The sequence below is a fragment of the Haematobia irritans genome, chromosome 2 (assembly GCF_050003625.1).
Source record: "Haematobia irritans isolate KBUSLIRL chromosome 2, ASM5000362v1, whole genome shotgun sequence".
Classification (NCBI taxonomy): domain Eukaryota; kingdom Metazoa; phylum Arthropoda; class Insecta; order Diptera; family Muscidae; genus Haematobia; species Haematobia irritans.
The window spans coordinates 2,948,146-2,970,645 of NC_134398.1; the positions used below are offsets into that span (position 1 = coordinate 2,948,146).

General features: G+C 34.3%; 1 protein-coding gene and 1 long non-coding RNA gene across 2 annotated transcripts in view; both read left to right on the forward strand.

Moving 5' to 3' along the window:
* ck (unconventional myosin-VIIa ck) overlaps positions 1–16,028 on the forward strand; it is a 43,462-nt gene extending 27,434 nt beyond the window's left edge. The window contains exons 3-11 of the mRNA XM_075293074.1: positions 5,115–5,188; positions 7,744–8,004; positions 8,069–8,418; positions 8,487–8,687; positions 8,741–10,826; positions 10,889–13,998; positions 14,062–14,208; positions 14,269–14,389; positions 15,190–16,028. Of these exons, the coding sequence (XP_075149189.1) occupies positions 5,171–5,188; positions 7,744–8,004; positions 8,069–8,418; positions 8,487–8,687; positions 8,741–10,826; positions 10,889–13,998; positions 14,062–14,208; positions 14,269–14,389; positions 15,190–15,396 (6,501 nt within the window). The 5' untranslated portion in view covers positions 5,115–5,170 and the 3' untranslated portion in view covers positions 15,397–16,028. The remainder of the gene's footprint in view (positions 1–5,114; positions 5,189–7,743; positions 8,005–8,068; positions 8,419–8,486; positions 8,688–8,740; positions 10,827–10,888; positions 13,999–14,061; positions 14,209–14,268; positions 14,390–15,189) is intronic.
* A 967-nt stretch (positions 16,029–16,995) lies between these two features.
* LOC142223371 (uncharacterized) lies at positions 16,996–17,371 on the forward strand. Its single transcript, XR_012718699.1, has 2 exons — positions 16,996–17,113; positions 17,176–17,371. It is a non-coding gene; the product is annotated as an uncharacterized LOC142223371 (long non-coding RNA).
* Positions 17,372–22,500: the final 5,129 nt, after the last annotated feature.

The window sequence follows — 22,500 nt, forward strand, 5'->3', positions numbered from 1 at the left end:
CATGTGATTATTGGATAATTAATTTTTGTATTGAATCAAACAAAACAAAATAAAATACTGTATTGTATCTATTCTAAATATCTTTTAACATTCTTTGAAACAGATAGCGATTTGAGAAATACAAGTAGATCATCATATCCAACCTTATTTTTTGTAATAGTGGTCCGATTAATTATTATGCTCTCAATGTGATGCAAGAACATCACGAGATTAATTTTCTTTTGTATACTCAAATTTGAACATGTTGAACATGCAGACCTCCCATCTTTTGGTGGAGCGTATACAAATGTAATATTTTTCAAATATACTCAAAAGAAGTAAGTAAATTTTTATAATAAAATCTTGATAATTAGAAGGATCCAAAAATGTAACACAAAATTATGTCATGTCGAATATTTTGCATACAATTTATTTCTTCCTCTGTGTTCACTAACATAATATGTATGTTTCTTTTGAATATAACCTTCTAAGCTTAATATGGAAATGTAGTATTCATTTCAATGTCTTCCCCCGTAATTATGATTTTCCTCAACAAAAAAAAAGAAGATAAAGTACCCCATATATTATACAATTGTTTAAGAAACAATGTGTGTTAGACATTGGATGTAGAGATGGATGTATTCCATTACAATTTTCTAATGAGTATACATTTAACACCCCAAAAATGAAGTTATTCGCCATGAACATATGCCACGAAAAAAGGCTAAATAACCGGCATAGCTTAGAGACGACACGATAATAGAAACGCGTGTTGTGGAATGGTATCCAAGGTTTAGAGACATTGAAAAGAGAGATGTGAACGTATCAAGCGAGACAAGATTTTGTTGTTTTTACAAAAACTACGATGTATGTGATGGATATCTACATATAGGGAATCAGGTAAATGGATGTAAATGGACCAAAGCTAAGTAAACTAAAGGTCAAGGAGGAATAAATTAGTGTTTTGAGTCATTTTGGTTAATCGGAATACAATGATATACAATTCTACACATCGTGGACCTGGATCTGTTGAAATCTTGCGAGAAGTTTTGGAATTTATGAGAGAACTGATCAGCCGTCTTTTTACTAGTGGTTTGAATTGTTAAATAAAAAGAAAATGTTATAGTTGTTTAAAATCCCATAACGGAGTTTGTAAGCATTTCATGAAAATGTTGAGTAAGAATTTATTTTGTCGAGTATATTTTATTAGTTTTGTTATAACATAATTGAAATTTGAAGAATATAATGAAAAAAATCTAGGTATTAAAAAAAATACATTACAATGAAAATGTTGACCAAAGGTTGAGTTACATACCATGCTTTCATGCGTCCGTTGATTGAAGAGTTGAATTTTCTCTTTGAAAGCAACAGTTTTGACGGAGGAGGTCATTGAGCTTAACATGGAATCGGGCAGCACTCAGTGATAAGAGAGAAGTTCACCAATGTGGTACCACAATGGGCTGAATAGTCTAAGTGAGCCTGATACATCGGGCAGCCACCTAACCTAACCTAACCTAACCTTCCATCAACACATGATATGTAACACAACCTTAAAATTTTTTTTTGTTGACTATAATTTGTTAGTTTTGTTACTACATATGGTAGATGAAGTTTGCAGAAAATAAAGAAAAATATCTAGGTTTTTACAAAAAATACGTTCCAACCTAATATATAAGCGTTTCTCTATGGGGTGCTCACTTAAGCATTGGCTTGTTAAAATTACCGTAAACTTCAACTTCACCTTAATTTTTTTTCCATTGGATTTTTTGCTGTTGGTTGGTAGTGAGGTGGCTTTCGTCACATGTGAATAAAAAGACTTGTTTCTCTTTAAGTCATATTTACACTTATATGCGGTATAAGCTTCGAATGAATACAACCAAATCACATACATATTTGTAATGAACATTCATTGAAAGAGATTTTGCGAGACATATATGTTATGCTACTGGGTTCATTCGCAAAATGTGTTAAGTCAATTTGTATACTCTAAAATATTATTTTATAAAATATAAATAATAATAAAATTGATCACTGTGGAAATTATCAATTTGATTATTGCAATCACATTGCAGCATTCACTAATAAAGCTATGAGCTCAAATTAAAAAAAAAAATAGTTAGGAGTAGTACTAGAAGAAGTACTTTTAATCCGATTTGTCTAAAATTCCTTATCTGGTATTTCCCAATAACACCAAAGTAATCTCAATAAACACAATAATGTGAATTTTTCTTATACAACATCATATCAATTTGAGAGTGAACTCTATCCCCAACTTAAATGCAACTGGACTTACAAACTACTTGTCTTCAACGTATTATCTAATAGGGTTGGAATATAGTAATTAATTTTAGTTATATGAGATGTACAGTGGGAGAAAAGATGATTCAATTTGTAAGAGGAAATTTCCCAAATGTTTTCTCCATAAGGAGTTAGCATAAAGGGCCCAAAATTGAGTTATCTCTCCCAGCCAGATGTATACTAAAGGCTGTGGAAAGGTTCATTCGCCCGAACCGAAACATGTACAGTCCAGGCGTGTGTAGATTTGTATCTGGCGTTTTCTTTTCAATGGCTCTATTAACCATGTTCCTTAATCTATATCTGTCCATAAAGCTCGAAAAATAATTGCATAATTGGATGTAATTAATTTTAGTTTAAGTTATTGTTGCTTACGTATTTAATTCTATTGTTGAGTGTAATGTCTGTTGTTAGTTGAGAACGCAATGTGCTCAAGAATTTCTCAAATTGAATTCGAAGCTAATTCATTGAAAAAAAGGGTTAAGCTTGTTGGATAAAATTATTACTCCAATGTTTGTGTTTATTGGGTTGTGCCAAAGATGGTCAACAATAATCGAATTTTAATACAGCCACCATGTAGACCTGTATGCCGATTTTACTTTTTGAGTACACACTAGGGTGCCAAACAACCGGTTAGTTTGGAAAAGCGATTTTCGATTTACCCGAAAATCCCAACTTTTTGAAACCCGGTTTTTGGCTTTTATTTTGCCCTAAACTGGAAAAAAGGGAAAAATAAAAAATTAATTTAAACACTTATTTGGTTGTAAAAAAACACAAAATATGAACATTCATTGTAATAAAATGAATATTAATTCATAATTCATACCGTACTTTCAGTGTGGTAGCATTTTTCATGTTATCCCATAAAGTATATTTTTTGAATAATAACGTAAAAATTGTAACGCAAAAAAATTTTATATTGAGGTACGAAATTTTGTATATTTTTTTATGAAATTCCACACTGAAAATACTCATTTACTTAAGATGAATGTCAGACTAATGTCGATTTCGATTGGTAAAAAAGGTGCAACATTCTCGAAATTGTTTGCAAAATATGAAGGACACTGTTATAGCTTTTGGGTCCTGTATCCCTCACAATATTATGAATTAACAATAATTTTGGAATGACACTATCATTTGAGTGAAAGTATAATGACGAAAAAAGTAGTGTAACACCAAGGCAACATATTTTTTGAGAAACGAAAACGCCCTAAGTCATCAGTGCATTGTACATGATACGGTCTTTTTTCGAGGTTTCTCATCATTGTATAAAAAGTATTGTAATAAAAGGCTTTTGGTGCAAATTAGTGAAAAATATAATAATTAGTCAGCTTCTTCAATACGTTCGACATAGGATAAAATAGATAGAAATTTCGTTTAAATACAGAAAACCGGTTATGCGCTTTACAGACTATCAGTTATTCCGGACGAGTTAATTTATATGCTTGAGTTAATTTATATGCTTTATATTGAATAAAGTAACCGCCAAAATTTCAACTCGAAAAGCATAGTACTTACCTTTAGTTGAAAATATTTGAAATTTAATATTCAGAAGATTAATTTTCATGCACACTTTTAGGCGGTAAAAAAGAAAAATTGCTCACAAATATAATATTCTGATGATCTTTATTCTAGAATCTGATAAAAAAGTAAAAAGTACACCGAAAAAAATGAACTATTTTATAGGGAGCCACCGTGGTGCAATGGTTAGCATGCCCGCCTTGCATACACAACGTCGTGGGTTCGATTCCTGCTTCGACCGAACACCAAAAAGTTTTTCAGCGGTGGATTATCCCACCTCAGTAATTTCAGACATTTCTGAGGGTTTCAAAGCTTCTCTAAGTGGTTTCACTGCATTGTGGAAGGCCGTTCGGACTCGGCTATAAAAAGGAGGTCCCTTATCATTAAGCTTAACATGGAATCGGGCAGCACTCAGTGATAAGAGAGAAGTTCACCGATGTGGTATCACAATGGACTGAATAGTCTAAGTGAGCCTGATACATCGGGCAGCCACGTAATATAACCTAACCTAACCTAACCTAGGAAGAATGAACTACCACGCACGAAAATTGAACTAAATTTTACTCCACATTTTGAGATTTCCACAAAGCGTTGTTACAACCAGGAAATTTTAAAATTTTAAATTTTAATGCCCTGTTGTACTTTTTAACTGCAGTTCATGAAATTACATCATCTCATAGAAGAAAAAATTTACTAAAAGTAAAGAACAAAATCATTGGCGCCAAATCATGACCATTTTAACCATACAGTAGTTCATTCTTACTATTTTTGGGAATCGTACGAAAATTTTAATTTGTTTTAGTTCATATTGAACTTATGTGTACGATCATTGAACTTTATACTCACGTTTAGTTCATAAAATTTTTGAGACATACTTAAAAAAAGTAGGATTTCATTAAGCTGTGGAAAATTTCTATAAAAATAATACAATTTAACTACAAGCAAATAATTTTTTTCCAATAAAAATAAGTTAAATTTAGCGTTAGTTTAACTACGGAATTTTTTTTTCTGTGTATCACATTTAGTGACACAACAAAAAGGTGGCATAAAAGCTTGAAAAAAGTGTCAAAATTTTCTTAAAATTTTTGAGCCATATTTGGTATAAGAAAAATTGCATTGGACTGTAGGAAATTTTGAAATATATATTAATATATTAATTTATAATATTTTTTTGCTATAAAAATTAGTTAAATTTAACATCAGTTTATGAACTGTTGATGAACTGTTTTTCTGTGTAACTACAGAAATATTCTTAAATAATTAGATTTAAAATCTTTCGATATTGTTATATAATTGTATTTCCCTTTTTTTCATTTCAGATTTTATATATATTTTCTACACGACGCAAATTAATGGTCAATGAAGGGCAATAAAAATGGTGATTGTAACACGCGTAAGTACACAAAAAAATTTTTTTCAGATTCAATCACGAAATTAATTGATCCTATTAATTTTTTAATTGAAATTTTTCAATTACAGAAATGATAGTATCAATTAAAAAATTAATTGAATGTTAATTAAAAATTTAATCGATACTATTAATTTTTGTTTCAATTAAAAAATTTGTTGAATCAACAAAATTTGTAATTATTTTTAAAACTCAATTAAGACTTTAATTGAAAAAAAAAAAAATTCTGTGGACCTATTAAAGATTTTTATAATCCGTACCATAAAAAAATGGTGAATATACTAACTTTGCAATTCAATGTGGAACGCAGCGGAATAATGATTTCAGATCGCATAAAGTTGAACTTCTGAGTAGATCTAGCAATGTCCGTCCATTTGCTGAAATCATACTAACTTTCGATCGAAACAAGCTATGGTTTTGAAGCATAACATAGAAGTTGTTATGGATTTATGTATGTCGGTTGTTATTGCAAATGGGCCGTACAGGACCACTTTTAGGTATATCCACCATATAAACCGATCTCCATATTTGACTTCTTGAATCTCCTTTGATCTCAGTAACTAACTACCTCTAACTACCCATCCCCAGATTTGACATCTGGACCCTCCTGGCGAAGCAAATTTCATTCAATACGGTTGAAATTTCGTAGGTGAAAATTCGTCTGTATTGGTTCGTAATTATATGGATTGACCCCAAATAAACCGATCTCCTGATTTGACTTCATGGGCCTTCTGGGAGATGATTTTATTCCAATGCTATCGCCATGTTCATAGTCATTTTCTTACAATAAATAACATTTTGTGAAAACGATTGTAAGTTTCTAATATAGGACTATATTGTGTTTGGCAAAGAAAAGGGCCAATGTGTGTGACGATGAGAAAATATAATGTGGGAATCTTTGCGGTGGCAGGAAAGAACGTTTAATGTATTTTTATCATAAAATATGCATCTTTTCTTATAAACATTTAACAATGCAACTCATAAATTTCAATGTTTTCCTGTTTCTGTAAAGACTACACAGTAGGAGTCTTTAAGTAGAGAGCACAAATGATATGGGAAACGTTTTTGATTTCTCTAAAAGCCTAATTTGCATAAATATAAATTAACTGTCATTGAAAAGAGGGCGGCGAATATACTTTCAGTTGATATATATGAATAAGTTAAACTTTTTGAAGGAGGATTCACCAATGTCCATTCATCGCAGAGTATGAGATATCCCTTTTGACATTAGGATTTTCCCTATAGTCAGAAAAATCAATTTTTGTGTCCAATATTCTATAAAAAAAAATATATTTAAATAAAAAATATTTTTTTTTTTTAGATTTTTTCTTAAATAAATACTTTTCCAATAAAAAAAAAACTAAACAAAACAACCAACAAACATTAACACCATTAACTTAATAATCCAAGAGAGAAACAAGCAGACGCCGTAGTCTAACAAACCAAATCACCACATTTGATGCGTTACACTTGAAAAAATATTTAGGTCAATGTTTTTGTTTTTTAGTTTATTCTCATTGAAACATACAACAAAAGCTATTTTCTATTTTGTTCATGTATTTGTCTGCATATGGTTTCGTTTATTATATAATGGGGAAAACTCTACACTTTAACGAAAATTTTAATTCGTGAGTTTTTCATAAACAATGAAATAAAACAAACTTGAATAAATTCCCTTCCAGAAATAATGAAAAATCACGACCAAATCTATTCATTGAAGTTCATTATTGATCTAAAATTATTATTTTAAATATATTTATAATAAAACCTTTATTGCAAAGCTTCTGAAGTGTTAACAAAGGATGAACCATGACTATGATAGAATTAATAATAGGTAGGCGGACGGTTTTAGCAATATAGGGCTTATAAAGTAGTTTTGCTGTTCATTGTATGAATGTTCCATGAGAAATACCTACGTTGAAAACGAGGTAAGATTAAAAATTTTGGGTGCAATGAAACTTTTTGGATTTAGATGAAATTATTATTGCATTTGGACAATTTTTTGGGGTATCTAGACAAAATCGGCTTTAAATATCTGGGGGAGGGGCTAAAATTTTTCTGGTGGGGGGCTAAGCCCTCCTCAATACGTGATCAAAACATTGAATCCTGCAGCAAGTTCACCACCTGTAAAATTACTATAAACTGAATAGTCTAAATGAACCGTAAATGACCTGATGACGCGTTTTTTGCTTATACCTTTACTGTTTAAATCTACCTCGTATGTGTACCCCAATCAACCATCCAAAACCGACAATTTGAGTTGGAATAAATATTCTTTAATGACTGTAATGACATGGTTGTTGGTACTGTTCTTATGGTATGAGTAGCAGTATACTTGTAGCAAGGTTTCCAAATGGAATTCTAAATAAACAAGGTTGTAATAACATCGATCGATTAAGGTTTTGTGAACAGGGCCAAGTTTGGCTTAGATTGTATTTATATCCCACAAATGACTTTAAATGAGCCATAAAACGGAAAAGTAATTGATTTAATAGATTTTCCTCACATTTTAATTTTTTTTTTCTTTTTTCTTGTTTCAGGGTGACTACATCTGGATAGAGCCCGCCTCGGGTAGAGAATTCGATGTAGCCATTGGTGCTCGTGTCATTTCGGCGGAGGGTAGACGTATACAAGTGCGTGACGATGATGGTGATGAAATATGGCTGGCTCCCGAGCGACGCATCAAAGCCATGCACGCCTCCTCTGTACAGGGGGTGGAGGATATGATCTCATTGGGAGATCTACATGAGGCGGGCATTTTGAGAAATCTGCTGATACGATACAAAGATAATTTGATATATGTAATTAGATTGTTTAAGATTCTTCGATTATACCACTCTGACTAATGATCATTTGACTTTTTAGACATACACTGGTTCAATTCTGGTAGCTGTAAATCCATATCAAATTCTTCCCATCTATACGGCGGATCAAATAAAACTCTACAAGGAACGTAAAATCGGTGAATTACCACCACATATTTTTGCCATAGGTGATAATGCCTATGCTCATATGAAACGTTACCGTCAAGATCAATGCATAGTGATATCTGGTGAATCTGGTGCGGGTAAAACGGAAAGCACAAAACTAATTCTACAATATTTGGCTGCCATCAGCGGTAAACATTCCTGGATAGAGCAACAAATTCTTGAGGCTAACCCCATTTTGGAAGCCTTTGGCAATGCCAAGACCGTGAGAAATGATAATTCGTCAAGGTAAGTTCACACCATTTCCGTGTCTCCCTGAATTAATTGAAAAATGTTTTCCTCTCCTTCCAAAACAGATTTGGTAAATATATCGATATACACTTTAGTGCCAATGGGGTTATAGAAGGGGCCAAAATTGAACAGTATCTCTTGGAGAAATCTCGTATAGTTTCACAAAATCCTAGTGAACGTAACTATCACATATTCTATTGTATATTGGCCGGGCTTTCGTTGGAGGAAAAGAGACGTTTAGAATTGGGAAATGCTTCGGACTACAAGTGAGTATTAATGATCTGCCTCATAGTCAGACTTAACACCTGTTTCCTTTCAGATATTTGACTGGTGGAGATTGTATAACATGTGAGGGCCGCGATGATACTGCCGAGTTCTCCGACATTCGGTCTGCCATGAAAGTTTTACTCTTTACCGATCAGGAAATTTGGGAAATTATCAAATTATTAGCCGCCTTATTGCACTGCGGAAACATTAAGTATAAGGCCACTGTGGTGGATAATCTCGATGCTACCGAAATTCCTGAATATATCAATGTAGAGAGAGTCGCCGCATTGTTAGGCCTACCTTTGCAACCACTCATTGATGCTCTTACGCGTCGTACCCTCTTTGCTCATGGAGAGACTGTGGTCTCTACATTATCACGCGAACAATCGGTAGATGTCCGCGATGCCTTTGTGAAGGGCATCTATGGCCGTCTGTTCGTTCATATTGTACGCAAAATCAATGCTGCCATTTACAAGCCACGAGCAACTTCTCGCAATGCCATCGGAGTTTTGGATATTTTTGGTTTTGAAAATTTCGACCAGAATAGTTTTGAACAATTCTGCATCAATTATGCCAATGAGAATCTTCAACAATTTTTCGTCCAGCACATTTTCAAATTAGAGCAGGAGGAGTACAACCATGAGGGCATAAATTGGCAGCATATTGAATTCGTGGACAATCAAGATGCTTTAGATTTGATTGCCATAAAACAATTGAATATAATGGCTCTAATCGATGAGGAGGCCAGATTTCCCAAGGGTACTGACCATACAATGTTGGCCAAATTGCACAAAACCCACGGAACTCATAAGAACTACTTGAAGCCCAAGTCTGACATTAACACCAGCTTTGGTCTCAATCATTTTGCCGGTGTTGTATTCTATGACACCAATGGATTTTTGGACAAGAACCGTGACACCTTCAGTCCCGATTTACTACATCTGGTGAGCCAGAGTAGCAATAAGTTCTTAAGGCAAATATTTGCCCAGGACATTGAGATGGGAGCAGAAACCCGTAAAAGAACTCCTACTCTATCGACACAATTCAAAAAGAGTTTGGATGCTCTAATGAAAACTTTGAGCTCTTGTCAACCATTCTTCATAAGATGCATTAAACCGAACGAAGTAAAGAGGCCCATGTTGTTCGATCGAGGCCTGTGTTGCCGTCAATTGCGTTACTCGGGTATGATGGAAACTATACGTATTCGTAGAGCCGGTTATCCCATACGTCATGGCTTTAGAGATTTCGTAGAACGTTACAGATTTCTCATACCTGGAGTACCACCTGCTCATAGAACTGACTGTCGCTTGGCCACATCGCGCATTTGTGCTTCAGTATTAGGAAAATCAGATTACCAATTGGGACACACCAAAGTGTTTCTCAAAGATGCTCATGATTTATTCTTGGAGCAGGAGCGAGATCGTGTCTTGACGCGCAAGATTTTAATATTACAAAGAACCATTCGTGGCTGGGTGTATCGGCGACGTTTCTTACGCATGCGTTCTGCTGCCATTACTATACAACGCTTTTGGAAAGGCTATGCTCAGCGTCAACGCTACCAACGTATGCGCGTGGGTTATATGCGCCTGCAAGCTCTGATACGGTCGCGAGTACTATCTCATCGATTTCGACATCTCAGAGGCCACATTGTCGGTTTACAAGCTCATGCACGTGGTTATTTAGTCAGACGGGAATATGGTCATAAAATGTGGGCTATAATTAAAATTCAATCCCATGCGCGAAGGATGATTGCCATGCGACGCTACAAGAAGTTGAGAGAGGAATACAAAAAGTTTGCCGAGGTTTTGCATCTGCGCAAACTAGAAGAGCAGGAACTAATGCACAAAGGTAATAAGCATGCTCGTGAGATTGCAGAACAACATTATCGAGATCGTTTGCATGAGTTGGAGCGTAGAGAAATGGAGCAGGAGATCGAAGAACGAAGAAGAGTGGAAGTGAAGAAAAATTTGATAAATGATGCAGCCAGAAAGCAAGATGAACCTGTGGATGATAGCAAACTAGTGGAGGCCATGTTTGATTTCCTTCCCGATTCTAGCAGTGAAGCGCCAACACCACATGCAGGTCGTGAAACATCCGTATTCAATGATCTACCCCATGGCAACAGTGTTAATCAGGAGGTGAGTAACAATGAAGATATTGATATTTGTATTTTTGATCATATGATTTCTTTTCTGTTTAGGATATTATTGGGCCCATGCATGTGTCGGAGGATGAAGAGGATTTATCGGAATTCAAATTTCAAAAATTCGCTGCCACTTACTTCCAAGGCAATGTTAATCATCAGTACTCGAAGAAAGCTTTAAAGCATCCTCTCCTTCCACTACATACCCAAGGCGATCAATTGGCTGCACAAGCTTTATGGATTACGATTTTGAGATTTACAGGAGATATGCCAGAACCAAAATATCACACCATGGATCGTATGGACACCACTTCGGTTATGTCGAAAGTGACTGCCACCTTAGGTAGAAATTTCATTAGAAGCAAGGAATTTCAAGAAGCTCAACTCATGGGAATGGACCCAGAAGCTTTTCTTAAACAAAAACCACGCTCAATACGGCACAAATTGGTATCTCTAACATTGAAACGTAAAAATAAACTTGGGGAAGATGTCCGCCGGCGTTTGCAGGACGAGGAATATACTGCAGATAGCTATCAATCGTGGTTACAATCACGGCCTACATCTAACCTGGAAAAACTTCATTTCATTATAGGCCATGGTATTTTAAGGGCCGAACTGAGAGATGAAATTTACTGTCAAATTTGTAAACAGCTTACAAATAATCCTCTAAAGTCATCACATGCCCGTGGTTGGATTCTCCTTTCGCTTTGTGTTGGATGCTTTGCTCCTTCGGAGAAATTTGTCAACTATTTAAGAGCTTTCATCAGAGAGGGCCCGCCAGGTTATGCGCCCTATTGTGAAGAGCGATTAAAGAGAACTTTTAACAATGGCACCAGAAACCAACCACCATCTTGGTTGGAGCTACAAGCTACAAAATCCAAGAAACCAATTATGCTGCCTATAACATTTATGGATGGTAACACAAAGACTTTATTGGCTGATTCCGCCACCACTGCTAGGGAATTGTGCAATCAGTTGTCGGATAAAATTACTCTCAAGGACCAATTCGGTTTCTCCCTGTACATTGCCCTATTCGATAAAGTCTCTTCTTTGGGTAGTGGTGGTGATCATGTGATGGATGCTATATCACAATGTGAACAGTATGCTAAGGAACAGGGAGCACAGGAACGTAATGCTCCCTGGCGTTTGTTCTTCCGCAAAGAAATTTTTGCTCCTTGGCATGATCCGACTTTCGACCAAGTAGCTACGAATCTCATTTATCAGCAGGTTGTAAGAGGTGTCAAGTTTGGCGAGTATAGATGTGACAAAGAGGAAGATTTGGCAATGATTGCGGCGCAACAATATTTCATAGAATACGGCACTGATATGTCAATGGAAAGACTTTTTACCCTGCTACCTAACTTCATACCGGATTTCTGCTTAACCGGTATAGAAAAGGCCATTGAACGTTGGGCAGCTTTGGTGTTACAGGCATACAAGAAGTCATACTATGTTAAAGAAAATATACCGTCCTTGAAGATTAAGGAGGATATTGTAAGTTACGCCAAGTATAAATGGCCGTTGTTGTTCTCACGTTTCTATGAGGCATACCGCAACTCTGGTCCAAACCTACCTAAAAATGATGTCATCATTGCAGTTAATTGGACTGGTGTATACGTTGTCGACGACCAAGAACAAGTGTTGCTGGAATTAAGTTTTCCAGAGATAACGGCTGTATCGAGTCAGAAGACAAATAAAGTTTTCACTCAAACTTTCAGTTTGTCAACCGTGCGAGGAGAAGAGTTCACATTTCAAAGCCCCAATGCTGAGGATATACGAGATTTGGTGGTGTACTTCCTCGATGGTTTAAAGAAACGATCCAAATTTGTCATAGCTATCCAGGATTATAGAGCTCCTTCTGATGGCTCTAGTTTCTTGTCATTCTATAAGGGAGACTTAATTATTTTAGAAGATGAAAGCTGTGGAGAAAATGTCCTTAACAATGGTTGGTGTATAGGTCGTTGTGACCGATCACAAGAGAGAGGAGATTTCCCGGCAGAAACGGTTTACGTACTGCCCACACTCACCAAGCCGCCACAGGATATATTAGCTCTATTCAATGTGGAGGAAGCCCACCATGGTAAACGTTTGAGTATGGTATCAAATGGGGTCGTAGAACCTAGAGATAGACCACACACCTTGATGGAATATGCCTTGGATCACTTCCGTTTGCCGCCCAAGCGAACCGTTTCCAAAACATTGACTTTGAGTTCCAAACGTTCCGAGGAAATATGGCGTTACTCCAGGGATCCCATTAAAGCTCCCCTCCTCCGAAAATTACAGGCGAAGGAAGAGTTAGCGGAAGAAGCCTGCTTTGCTTTCGCCGCTATTCTCAAGTATATGGGAGATTTGCCGTCCAAACGTCCCCGAATGGGCAACGAGATCACCGACCATATATTTGATGGACCCCTAAAGCATGAAATCCTGAGAGATGAAATCTACTGTCAAATAATGAAACAGCTCACAGACAATCGGAATCGTATATCAGAAGAACGAGGGTGGGAACTAATGTGGTTGGCTACGGGCCTATTTGCCTGTTCCCAAGCTCTACTCAAAGAACTCACAATGTTCCTGAGAACCAGAAGACATCCCATATCTCAAGATTCTTTACATCGTCTACAGAAAACAATACGCAACGGCCAGAGAAAATATCCACCACATCAAGTTGAGGTTGAAGCTATACAACACAAAACCACACAGATATTCCATAAGGTCTACTTCCCCGACGATACCGATGAAGCCTTCGAAGTAGATTCTTCGACCAGAGCTAAAGACTTCTGTCACAATATATCACAACGTCTATCCCTGAGAACCAGCGAGGGTTTCTCTCTCTTCGTGAAGATAGCCGATAAAGTCATATCAGTACCCGAGGGTGACTTCTTTTTCGATTTTGTAAGGCATTTAACGGACTGGATTAAGAAGGCTAGACCTATTCGCGATGGCACAAATCCTCAATTCACCTATCAGGTGTTCTTCATGAAAAAGCTTTGGACCAATACAGTACCAGGCAAAGATCGTAATGCGGATCTGATATTCCACTACCATCAAGAATTGCCAAAGCTATTGAGAGGTTACCACAAGTGTTCGCGTGAAGAGGCATCCAAATTGGCAGCTCTGGTCTATAGAGTACGTTATGGTGATAACAAACAGGAACTGCAAGCCATACCGTAAGATGCCTACTGTGCTCTATTAATACACATTGAGTAATACCACTTTTTTTTATTTTCCAGACAAATGTTGCGCGAATTGATACCCTCCGATTTGATGAAAATGCAAAGTACTAGTGAATGGAAACGATCCATAGTTGCTTCATACAATCAAGATTCGGGCATGAGTTCTGAAGATGCAAAGGTGGCTTTCCTTAAAATAGTCTATAGGTGAGTTTTAAGTGGAATTCACTAGAAATTTATGGTGTACTTCAATTTCTATATTTGTAGATGGCCAACATTTGGATCGGCCTTTTTTGAAGTGAAACAAACGACTGAACCTAATTATCCCGAAATGTTGTTGATAGCTATTAATAAACATGGTGTTAGTCTTATACATCCAGTTACAAAGGTAAGATATTTAAATGGAACAATGTTGTCATTGGGCTCGCAGTTTAGTTGGCGGTATTACTAATCCGAGTAGTCAGTACCCCCAGGAAAGGATGTTCTTTCTCGTTTTGATATTGTTACTTATGGTTTTTCCACAAACAATGACCTCTCTCTACTTTGTCAGGATTTAAATGCGGACGCGATTATATTCAATATAGTTTATTACGTTATAATTAGGAATAATTAGTGTTAACAAAAATAAACTTGTATGCTGCAATGACCTCTCTTCACTTTGTCAGGATTTAAATGCGGACACGATTATATTCAATATAGTTTATTACGATATAATTAGGAATAATTAGTGTTAACAAAAATAAACTTGTATGCTGCATAGCTTAACGCTAGAACAACACTCTACTTATACTCAGATAAGAGTGAAGAACACAGTTGTATCAAAAAGGCCTATGAAGGTACAAAATAGAATAAAAATGTATCGATTATATTTTGATCAAGTCTTGTCAAATTATGGATGGGATAGATCCAATGCATTAATTGCGAAACATTTAAAAATTGTAAATTAATTAAAAGTAACCGTGAAAATAAGCTGATCTTTAGCTTGAAAACTGAATATAGTACATACCTATAGCTAACAATATGGAGAGATGGCAGGGGCTTTTCAACTGACAGATTATTTAGCATTCAAAGATTAAGAGAGCGTCAAGGAGAGCCATTAGTTATTCCTACTCGACGAAATAATATTTCTTGAACTTCTGCGATTATTATACTATAATAATATATTTCTATATTTTGTTTTTATTTCAGGATATTCTTATTACCCATCCATTTACACGCATTTCAAATTGGTCCTCCGGTAATACTTATTTCCACATGACCATTGGAAATTTGGTACGAGGCTCAAAATTGTTGTGTGAAACTTCATTGGGTTACAAAATGGACGATCTACTCACATCATATATATCACTGATGCTGACGAATATGAACAAAAATCGCACTATACGCGCAAATTAAATAAGCATAACCTCACTTTTCGTAGACTTAATTTTTTTTGCATTAAGAAAAGTTTGTTGGGTCGCTTAAAATCCGTTTTTGTTTTCGAAATCCACAAATCATTCCTTCTGCGAATGGTTACGATCTTTTCACATTCCCCTCTATCATTTACGTTATTATTTATGATCAAATAATTTTTAATTTATATGTATGTTATTATTACTATAATTACGTTTCCCAAGTTCTCTCAGTTTTTTATCCAAACTTTTAAATATTTTTAATATTTATTATGATTATTTTATTTGTTAGCTTTTAAGTAAGACAATCGAAAACAGACATACATAAACAATAGAGAGGTATGATATGTTCTTATTTGTTAATCATTATTACTGGATTTTCCCCCAAAAAGATTTGAATGTCATAGTTTTCGGAAATTATAAAGTTTGCAGTTTTTTTTTGTATTAACGGAATAAAATATCCATAGTAAACTGTATTAGCCTTATTTTGTTTTAAACAATTTCAAAGATACAAGAACAAGTATAAATGAAGAACGTTTTATAATTATCATAAATAGAAATATTTGTAATCAAATAAAGTATATTATTTATACAATAAATATATATTTACAATAAAAAACATATATTAATACATAATTCAGCTTGAATTTATTTTATGAATATGGGGTTTACTGATGTATTCATGTAAGTATAGTTGAACCATATATCTTCGTTTTAACTGACTTTTAAAGCAGTTGAAGTGGCATAAGGTAATTATTTCAACAATTTGATGTAAGAATAAGATTTGCTGAATTAAAAAAAAACAAGTAAGGAAAGTCTAAAGTCGGGCGGGGCCGACTATATTATACCCTGCACCACTTTGTAACTAAATTTTCGATACCATATCACATCCGTCAAATGTGTTGGGTGCTATATATAAAAATTTGTCCCAAATACATACACCCAGAAAAAAGTGCCTTCGAAACTAAAGGAAAAATTTTTCATCAATATAGTTTATCCATTTTATTTCCATTAAGGTAAATTTTTGTGAGAAATAATAAAATTTACTCGTTTCAGTAAAAAAATCCTATACTGTAAGCAGTTAGGAATAGTTCATTAACTAGAATAAGGCATTGAATTTTACTCATACTATTTTCTTCGCTGGGTATAAGAATTTACTACTGAACAAGAAAATTTTATTCACCGATAACAAAGCATTCGTAAAAATAAACAAAAACCGAACTAAAACCAAGTTTCCTCAAAATTAGTAAAATTTCTTATAAAATGATAATTGCGACTTCCTTTATAATAGAAAGTTTTTCATACATACGAACAACACTTGGCATAGAAAAATATTTTAGTTCATTCGTAATTCATTCGAAACACACTTGTTAGAATATAGGAAATTTTCCTATATTTCTATTGTCTACCTGTAATCGATACCTGTCATCGCAATCTATGTGTTTGCGCGTGGGTGTAATCGATATGTTTGCGCGTGGGTTGTTTTTTAGTTGGAATCGCGTTGTTGTGGTATACGGAAAGATTGTTAAAAAATAATATTGTAAAATAATATAATAAATAACAAATAAAATATAAAATATTTATTATTTTAAATTAGTGAGAAAAATTTTCGTTTTTTGAAAATAAATCTATCAATGTTCGTGATGGTATATAAAGAAAGAAAACATCAGCAGAATAACAACCCTTTCATTTGTCTTCATTTTGGAATCTTCAATTATCAGGTAATATTCAGTGACGCTAACCTTTTGTAACAAAAATGGTTTATGATTTTTTATATTTGTAGATATTGAAATTGTAAAAGGAGGACAAAATCGTTAGGCAGCAACTTATTAAAAGTGAAAAGTACAAGAAGAAGAAAAAGTGCGTTTTACAGTTGATAATATCACATGGAAATTGGAAACAGCGGAATAATAAACTAATATTTCAAGGAGATTCGATGCTGTTGATTCTTAATAAATATATTCAATATATTAATAAAACATGTCTTTTATTGAAGATAAAATTGTTTATGTAAATAAATAAAATTGTATTTAAAAACGAAGGTAAGCAGTTCGAATTATGAAGTAAAAGTTTTACCACAAATGTGTAAGATTTGTCCAAATGAATGAAAAAATTTCAATAAAATCATTCCATATATGAATTCAAATCAGTTAAATTTTTTCATTCTGTAGTATAGTGGTACATAAATATAGGAAAATGTTAACTAATATATGGAATGCATTATACCTAATTTCTACGAAAATCACATCGTTCAAACAAATAAAAATGTCTTTGGCGCTATACGAAGTTCAACTTTCTTCACAATGAGTTCATTTTAACTTAAAGAAGGGGTCACTTTTTTCTGGGTGTACATTTAAATATCACTCGATTTGGACAGAATTTGATAGACTTTTACAAAATCTATAGACTCCAAAATTTAAGTTGGCTAATGCACTAGGGTCGAAATATGGGAAACATTTAAATCTGAAGCAATTTTAAGGAAACTTCGCAAAAGTTTATTTATGATTTATCGCTCGATATATATGTATTAGAAGTTTGGGAAAATTAGAGTCATTTTTACAACTTTTCGACTAAGCAGTGGCGATTTTACAAGGTAAATGTTGGTATATTGACCATTTTTGTCGAAATCAGAAAAACATATATATGGGAGCTATATCTAAATCTGAACCGATTTCAACCAAATTTGGCACGCATAGCTACAATACTAATTCTACTCCCTGTGCAAAATTTCAACTAAATCGGAACAAAAAATTGGCCTCTGTGGTCATATGAGTGTAAATCGGGCGAAAGCTATATATGTGAGCTATATCTAAATCTGAACCGATTTCAACCAAATTTGGCACGCATAGCTATAATGCTAATTCTACTCCCTGCGGAAAATTTCAACTAAATCGGAACAAAAAATTGGCCTCTGTGGTCATATGAGTGTAAATCGGGCGAAAGCTATATATGGGAGCTATATCTAAATCTGAACCGATTTCAATCAAATTTGGCACGCATAGCTATAATGCTAATTCTACTCCCTGTGCAAAATTTCAACCAAATTGGGGTAAAACTCTGGCTTCTGGAACTGTATTAGTCCATATCGGGCGAAAGATATATATGGGAGCTATATCTAAATCTGAACCGATTTCAATAAAATTTGGCACACTTGACTATAGTACTAATTGTTCTTCTTGTGCATAATTTTAAGCAAATTAGGGTAAAACTCTGGCTTCTGGGGCCATATAAGTCCATATCGGGCGAAATATATATATGGGAGCTACACCTAAATCTGAACCGATTTCTTCCAAAATCAATAGGGATCTATTCTGAGCCAAAACACACACTTGTGCCAAATTTGAAGTCGATTGGACTAAAACTGCGACCTAGACTCTGATTACAAAAATGTGTTCACGGACAGACGGACATCGCTATATCGACTCAAGAGCCCACCCTGAGCATTTTTGCCAAAGACACCATGTGTCTATCTCGTCTCCTTCTGGGTGTTGCAAACATATGCACTAACTTATACTACCCTGTTCCACAGTGTGGAGCAGGGTATAAAAAAAAAACATTGATACTAAACAAAATCGCCTTTTTGCAGAATTCGGGTTTTAAGGGCAAATATATAAGAATTTATGAGTCTCATTTGTTCTTAAAGATTTGTTATTGATCAAAAAAAAAAAATCCTTTTGTCTATAATATCGATACTGAGAAATTAAAATTATTCTTTGAGTTTAAGGTTATTTCATCATTTCTAAGATTGAGAATAACTTTTGAAAATCTTTGTAACCCCAAATAATTTAATAATATGGAAGAATTTTTTATTCCAACCATCAAATATGGCTAAAACCTCAAATTGTAATCATAAAATATTTTGGTTGCAAAATAAGACTCTCCCACCAGCAAATGCATATAATAAATATAAAAATTTTTATATAAGATAAAATATAATTCTGCTTTGAGAAACAACTCTAAAGTTTCTCAAATCTGTTTTTTTTTGTAATCTCGAAATTTTTCCCAGTGTACGTAAATAAGTCTATCGCAGTGTTGCCAGGTGATTTTTGATTCTTCCCCCCAAATTTTCAGAAAAAAACCCTGGTCTAGTCTTTTTTCAAAAACCCCCAAAAATTTTAACAATATAAATAGTACAAAAAGGGGTCCCAAATTTCGTGTAAAAATCCTGTAGCGATTCACTTTAAAAATTAAATTTAACACAAATAGAAACGAAATTTTAGACAAACTAAGTTTTCTTTTGAAGTACAGAAAAAATAAAATTTGCTCTTCTAGAAAATACTCTATAACAAAAGAGAATTTCGTTTTTTTCAAAATTTTGTCTCTGAGGAAAGTATTTTTTTCTTGGGTGTAATAATACAATATGTCTGTCAATTAAAACAGGCAGGCAAAACAAAATAATTCAATGTATAAATGTTTTAAATCAAATTAATTAAAAAAAGGTTTATAATGTATAAATAATAGAAATAAACAAGGACAAAAAAATTAAAGTTCAGAAAATATATATCGATTATTAAAATGCTTTCAGCTGCTAAGTTAAAACATGATTTCTTAATTTGTTTTTAATTGTGTCAAATATTAAAAATGTCCTTTCGACAGAAGCGTTTGAAAAATATAACGAAGATAATGCTATTGCATATTTACTTATATTTGGGAACTTGGGTGGAGTTTTTTCTCAAAATTCATGCCAAAATTGTTCCGAATTTGGTTGAGAATTGCTCCACTTTAACATATAAGGTCTAAGATACTTGTTTACCCCCAAAAAATCCCCCCAAATAAATGTTAACCCTAACAAGTATATACGGCCGTAAGTTCGGCCAGGCCGAATCTTATGTACCCTCCACCATGGATTGCGTAGAAACTTCTACGAAAGACTGTCATCCACAAATTTTACTCACATGGTTGTTAAATATCATATACTACCACCACGTATCAAATTTTAACCAGATCGGATGAATTTTGATCCTCCAAGAGGCTCCGGAGGTCAAATCTGGGGATCGGTTTATATGGGAGCTATATATAATTATGGACCGATATGGACCAATTTTTGCATGGTTGTTAGAGACCATATGCTTAAAACACGTACCAAATTTCAATTGGATCGGATGAATTTTGCTCCTCCAAGAGGCTCCGGAGGTCAAATCTGGGGATCGGTTTATATGGGAGCTATATATAATTATGGACCGATATGGACCAATTTTTGCATGGATGTTAGAGACCATATGCTGACACCACGTATCAAATTTCAACCGAATCGGATGAATTCTGCTCCTCCAAGAGGCTCCGGAGGTCAAATCTAGAGATCGGTTTATATGGGAGCTATATATAATTATGGACCGATATGGACCAGTTTTTGCATGGTTGTTAGAGACCGTATACTAAGACCACGTACCAAATTTCAACCGGATCGGATGAATTTTGCCCCTCCAAGCGGCTTCGGAGGTCAAATCTGGGGATCGGTTTATATGGGGGCTATACGTAAACGTAGTCCGATATGGCCCATTTTCAATACCATCCGACCTACATCAATAACAACTACTTGTGCCAAGTTTCAAGTCGATAGCTTGTTTCGTTCGGAAGTTAGCGTGATTTCCACAGACGGACGGACAGCCGGACAGACGGACAGACGGACAGACGGACGGACATGCTTAGATCGACTCAAAATTTCACCACGACCCAGAATATATATACTTTATGGGGTCTTAGAGCAATATTTCGATGTGTTACAAACGGAATGACAAAGTTAATATACCCCCATCCTATGGTGGAGGGTATAAAAATCCCCTTAAACGTGATCAAAACCCCTAAATTTGGGGGGGAAAACCCCCAACCTGGCAACACTGGTCTATCGTCTTATCAAAGATAATTGAGTATAACAAGATTAAGCATTGTGCTCTTATAAAGAGAAAACAAATGTCAAGGTGTAGAGGGCTATAGAAAAAAAATTGTTTTATTTGTCAATTTTTTACAGAGCAGCTCTGCCCAGGAATAAATTTAAAACGGCAATATTCACATAAAACCATATTGAATATTCGCTTTAAAATACACATACGTTTTATTTTAATTTTCTATAATCGTTTTGGTATTGCTTTTGTGGTTATTAATTCAGAAATTTATGAAAAACACAAATGTTATGATATTTTCCGAAGCAAACGGCAGTACATTTGAGAGACACGTCGACGCAAACTTTATGATATTTTGTTGGCAGAGTCCTCTGGTGCTTCAGTTTTGCAATGACAAGACTGTGTCTTCTTCTAATTTGTCTATGGTCTTATAGCGATGTAGAGCCGGCGGCTTTAAAAGGTCTAGTTTACATGTTTTAATTTAGCAAGCCGTTGTTACATTGAACTTATGTATCATCCTAGCCACCAACCATATATGCCAGATTGGACAAAAAAACCGACGTTTATTTGTACATGATACGGTCAAAAGCTGAATTAGAAAAAACTAACGCCGCTTCTTTTTACATTAACTAATGGTGTTTTCTTTTCTGAAAAAAGTGCTTTGCCATAATTTTGTCTGTACAGAATGCGCATTTTAAGAAATGCTATCATTTCAGCGGACAGAAACTCGTTTGTCTGTTGTGCTGACAACAGAATTCGAAGCATTTTCGCAATTTTGCCAGTTTTTTTTCCGGGCAAAATGCAAAAAGAGCGCATTTTCACAAGAAAATAAAACACCATAAGTGGTGCTGGTTGGCATAAAATTAAATTTTATGATGTGGGTGGATATGTCAGTTTTTATATGTACACACAAAAAAATTTTTTCCGATTCAATCACGAAATTAATTGATCCAATTAATTATTTAAGTGAAATGTCTTCAATCACAAAAATGATAGTATCAATCACAGTTTTAATTGGAAATTAAAAAATATTTGATTACACAATTAATTGATTTCAATTAAACATTTAATTAATGTTGAATGCAAAACTCAATTATTTTTTTATTAAAAACTTAACTATTTTCAATTACTTCCTTAACTGACTTACTGTTCTTAGTTTGATTAAAAAATTGATTGTTTGAAATAAATTTTTAGTTAAAAATGAAAAAAAAATCGATCTCTGTTTTTAAGCGACTTAGTCTTTCAAGTTAATTGTATCAATTAATTTT